The sequence below is a fragment of the Chaetura pelagica genome, unplaced genomic scaffold (genome assembly GCF_000747805.2).
Source record: "Chaetura pelagica isolate M959 unplaced genomic scaffold, ChaPel_1.0 scaffold103, whole genome shotgun sequence".
NCBI classification, from domain to species: Eukaryota; Metazoa; Chordata; class Aves; order Apodiformes; family Apodidae; genus Chaetura; species Chaetura pelagica.
In genome coordinates this window covers 3,965,591-3,969,670 of record NW_009953004.1, presented here as the reverse complement: position 1 = coordinate 3,969,670, position 4,080 = coordinate 3,965,591, and the positions used below count along the sequence as shown (strand labels likewise).

Genomic DNA, 4,080 nt, shown 5'->3' with positions numbered 1-4,080 from the left:
GTCCTCATTTTAACAGCTGGAGATGTGGGATTGTAGCTGTAGGACTGGAAGAGAATGTCTCCATCACCTTTACGAGGCTGTGAAGACAGGAAAACTCTTGAAGTGAGAATTACAGAGACGCAAGAATATATATAGAGAACATACAGTACTATATAAACACATTAGATAGAAACTATATACAATGTATATACACACTATATATAAACAAATTATATATACAATATATATATGTATGTCTACAGACAGACACACCTGTGATAGTGGTGGAGCCCTCTGGAGTCCAAGAGGTACCTTCAAACACCAGGTCTGTTTGGTTCTTTTCTGCAAGAATGGTCAACAATTGTCAACATTCTAGTCCGTGATGCTGACTCCCACAGCCTACTGTGGGACTGGTGGGGCACCATAGCTTCACGTGAAACATAACCCAAAAATATGAAGTTTCCAGAAACTGACCGACCTAGTGTAGCCCAGGTCTGAATTCCCACATCCCACAAAAACAAGCTGTTCCTCAAAACAACTGTCCATGGTAGGGTTTACTGTTTACAGACAGGTCTGAAGCAGCTTTTCCATCTCTTTCATCTGCCACTAGAGACCAGTTCTGCCTCCCACTTCAGCAGCTTCATTCAAGACCAGAAAACAAGCAACAATGCCATTCAATGCGCGGCCAGTCATTGGGAACAGGGGCCAGTTGGATTTTGTCAGCTACTGAATTACAGCTCATATGTTCCTCACAGCCCAAATGAAGCCCTGCTGCCTTGGCTAACCCTGACAACAGGCAGCATTTTAAAACCAGAGAGAATTTCAAAAAGGCAGAAGAGGAATAAATGTGTTTAAACCCCAAACCAGTTTTGCATCAGGCAGGTGCAGCTCCTCTGGAGAGGAGGAATGGGAGTAAATACAGGGAATAAAAGAGGATGGCAAGTCCAAGGGGCAGTGCCAGGGATGAGGGCGGCTTCAGAGGGTGAAAGCATTTTGAGTTCTCCTCTTTCAGGGAAGGGGAGCAGGCTCAAGGTTCTGCCCCATGACAGAAGGGCTCCACCCAGCTGCGGGGACTCACCTGTGACCAGCAGCTGGACGGTGTCGCTGTGCTGCGCCGCCCCGACCCTGTTCTCTGCCTGGCAGAAGTAGGTGCCGGCGTCCGAGGGCAGCAGGCGGGCCCAGGCCAGCTCAGCCTGGCTGCCCAGGGGCTGGGCTGTCCCCCCCGGGCTGCCCCGGAACCAGCGGTAGCGGATCGGTGGGGACCCGCTGGCCACGCAGGTCAGGCTGGTCCTGGCTCCCGCGGGCACCACCAGCCCCAGCTCGCCCGGCCTGATGATGGGCTTGGTCACTGCAACTGGAAGACAAAGCTGTGCTGGGGAAGGGCCCCCTCACCCCAGTTCTTCACAGAATTGTCAGGGTTGGAAGGGACCTCTAAGATCCGACCATTCACCCAGAAGAAAAAACAAAACAACCTCCCCACCAAACCACCAACCAAACAACAACACACCACTCACACCTCCCCCATGCCCACCAGAGCATGTCCTGAAGTCCCACATCTACACATTTCTGGAATCCCTCCAGGGATAGTGACTCCACCACTTCCGTGAGCAGCCCATTCCAGTAAAGAAACTCTTCCTAATATCCATTCTAAACCTCCCCTGGGGCAACCTGAGTTTCCTCTAGTCATGTTGTTACTCACAGAGGCCAACACCCACCTCCCAACCACCTCCTTTCAGGTAGCTGTAGAGAGCAATGAGGTCTCCCCTCAGCCTCCTCCTCTTCAACTAAACAAGCCCAGTTCCCTCAGCCTCTCCTCACAGGTCTCTGTGTCTCTGGACACGCTCTGGCCCCTCAATGTCCTTCTTGTAGTGAGGGGCCCAGAACTGAACACAGTGCTCGAGGTGCAGTCTCAGCAGTGGGGTGAGGGGGACAATCACTGCCCTACTCCAGCTGGCCACACTATTGCTGATGCTTGGTTTTCAGGGCTCTCCTGGGAGGATGAGGGGCAGCACCCTCTCCTCACCTCTGCACAGGTCTAGCTGTACCTGCACCAGCTGTGCCACTCCCTACACTAGTCCTGCTCTGTGGGGTGAGGCCTTATCCATTCCTTCCCCAACCACCACTTCCCAGGCAAGTGGAGATCAGGCACCTGTTGCTGACGTTTGGTCAAAGAGGAGCAATGCAATATCCCAGGGACTTGCCCTCTGGACTGTGTCTGTCAGAAACATCAAGCCATCAAGTACAGGTCAAGACAGGGACAAATTGGTAAGTGAGAGGCCACAAATCCTCCCCAGCTGCAAGTCACAAGCACAGCATCATGGGCAGAATTCCTCTCTCTGACCTACTGCTACTTCTTGCCAGAGTTTGAAGCAGGTGGTCACTGCCTACTTGGTCTATTCAATCCCTAAAAGCCTTCCTGAGCCAAACCTTCCTCTCCTGAGCAGCTTCCTTCTTGTGTTTACCTTTAACAACCTCCACTTTGGTACTGATCTCTTTTACTATCAGGCTGTTGTTGTTGGCTCTCCAGGTGACCTGGCAAGTGTAGGTTCCCCTGTCAGAGATCTCCGTGCTCAGGATGTGGAGAGACACGTTCCCTGGAGAGTGCTTCAGGACACTGACTCTGTCCCTGTACTCTGCCAAAAGGACATGGTCACCAGAGCCATCTCTCCGAAAGATGGTGCCAGAGCTCTGGTCATGTACCACAGTCCAGGTGAGTGTTTCCTGCACGAAGTCCTCTACAGGTACATAGACACATGGCAAGGTGGTAGATCCTTTCCATACAGCTTTGATCTCGTTTGAGCCAGTCAGGTTCAGAAAAGCTGCAGGAAGAGTGGACAAAGAAAATTAAAACAGAAGCAGCTGTGGTGAAGGCAGCTCCTGGGTGCCAAAGCTGTGGTGAGATCATCAGCAAGAGGAATTCACCAGATGAAAAACACAGGCAGTGGGTCTGGGTGTTGAAAAATGGTCTGTTCAGGGATGGGCTAACAAAAATTCCCCATGCTGTGTGGAGGTCAGAAGGGAGATGGCTGGGACACGGCTGGGACACCAGGCAGGTGCTCCTGCCTGCCTGGTGACCAGCTGCCCATGGGAACAACAGGTAGAGCACAGGACTGGAATTGGTGGGTGATTGAGAGTTGAGGGAAGGGGCTTGTCTGAAGCATGGCTGTCACCACTGCCTGTCCCAGCTGGTGTCTGCCCCACCACCCATGTCACCCCCAGGGCTTTCCTGAGAAGAACCACAAGCTCACAGCAGACCACAGGTTGTATGGTTTTCTCTCCCCCACTGCCTGTTTGTCCTTCTGAAGCAGACTGCTTTTCCAGGCTACGTTGAATTTAAGCAACTTAAACAACAAATCAAAGAAGTCTAAAACTTTAAATTTTCCTATAAAAATGAGGTCCATCACCTTTGTCCCAGTAAATCTTTGTCACTCTTAGGCCTGAACCTGTGTTTCCATAGACACCCCTTTATCCTTTTCTCCTGGTTTTCAGATCTTCCCTTTCCCAGGAACACAAGAACTAACCAGCCCTCAGTGCTTGGTGCTGGCAATGCTCCCTGAAACAACCCTCACAATCTACCTGGCATCACTGGACTGTGGGGCAGGTTCCCAGAGCTTTCCTGTGCTGCTACACTTCACAGCCACTGGATTTGCACCAGCAGTATGCAAATACCTTGGCTTTGCCCATATTTCTATTCCCAAAAGAGAACCACTCCCGTACAAACACACAGACCAGTGCCTGGCAAGGAACTGCCCCAAGCAGGAGAGCTGTCTGTGGACTCACCATGGCAGAGGAGAAGAGGACTCATAAGCAAAGCTGCTCTCACGAGCATCTCCATCCTTCTCAGGGTGCAGCTTCTCCCCCTCAAGCAGAACAGACCTGCTCCCTCCAAAGCAGGGGGTCACTCAGGAATGCTTCCCTTTTGTCACTCACTTTGTCACCAAGAACTCAGGACAGCTGCTGATGGCTTTCCTTCCTCTTTTTCAGAATAGCAGCATCTCAGCAGTGACTGTAAGAGGTGTGGGCAGACCAGGAGTCATCAGGGAGGGGGAAAAGAGGAAAGTTTACAAATTAATTACTTCTACTCTATTTCATATTTCCTGC

The 4,080-nt window shown here is 51.2% G+C and overlaps 1 protein-coding gene across 1 annotated transcript in view; it reads right to left on the bottom strand.

Annotated features, from left to right (window-relative positions):
* Window positions 1–69: 69 nt before the first annotated feature.
* The window catches only part of VSIG4 (V-set and immunoglobulin domain containing 4), a 6,135-nt gene continuing 2,124 nt past the window's right edge, over window positions 70–4,080 (bottom strand). The window contains exons 2-5 of the mRNA XM_009996637.1: window positions 2,442–2,798; window positions 1,058–1,333; window positions 253–321; window positions 70–77 (exon numbers count right to left, since the gene is read on the bottom strand). Of these exons, the coding sequence (XP_009994939.1) occupies window positions 70–77; window positions 253–321; window positions 1,058–1,333; window positions 2,442–2,798 (710 nt within the window). The remainder of the gene's footprint in view (window positions 78–252; window positions 322–1,057; window positions 1,334–2,441; window positions 2,799–4,080) is intronic.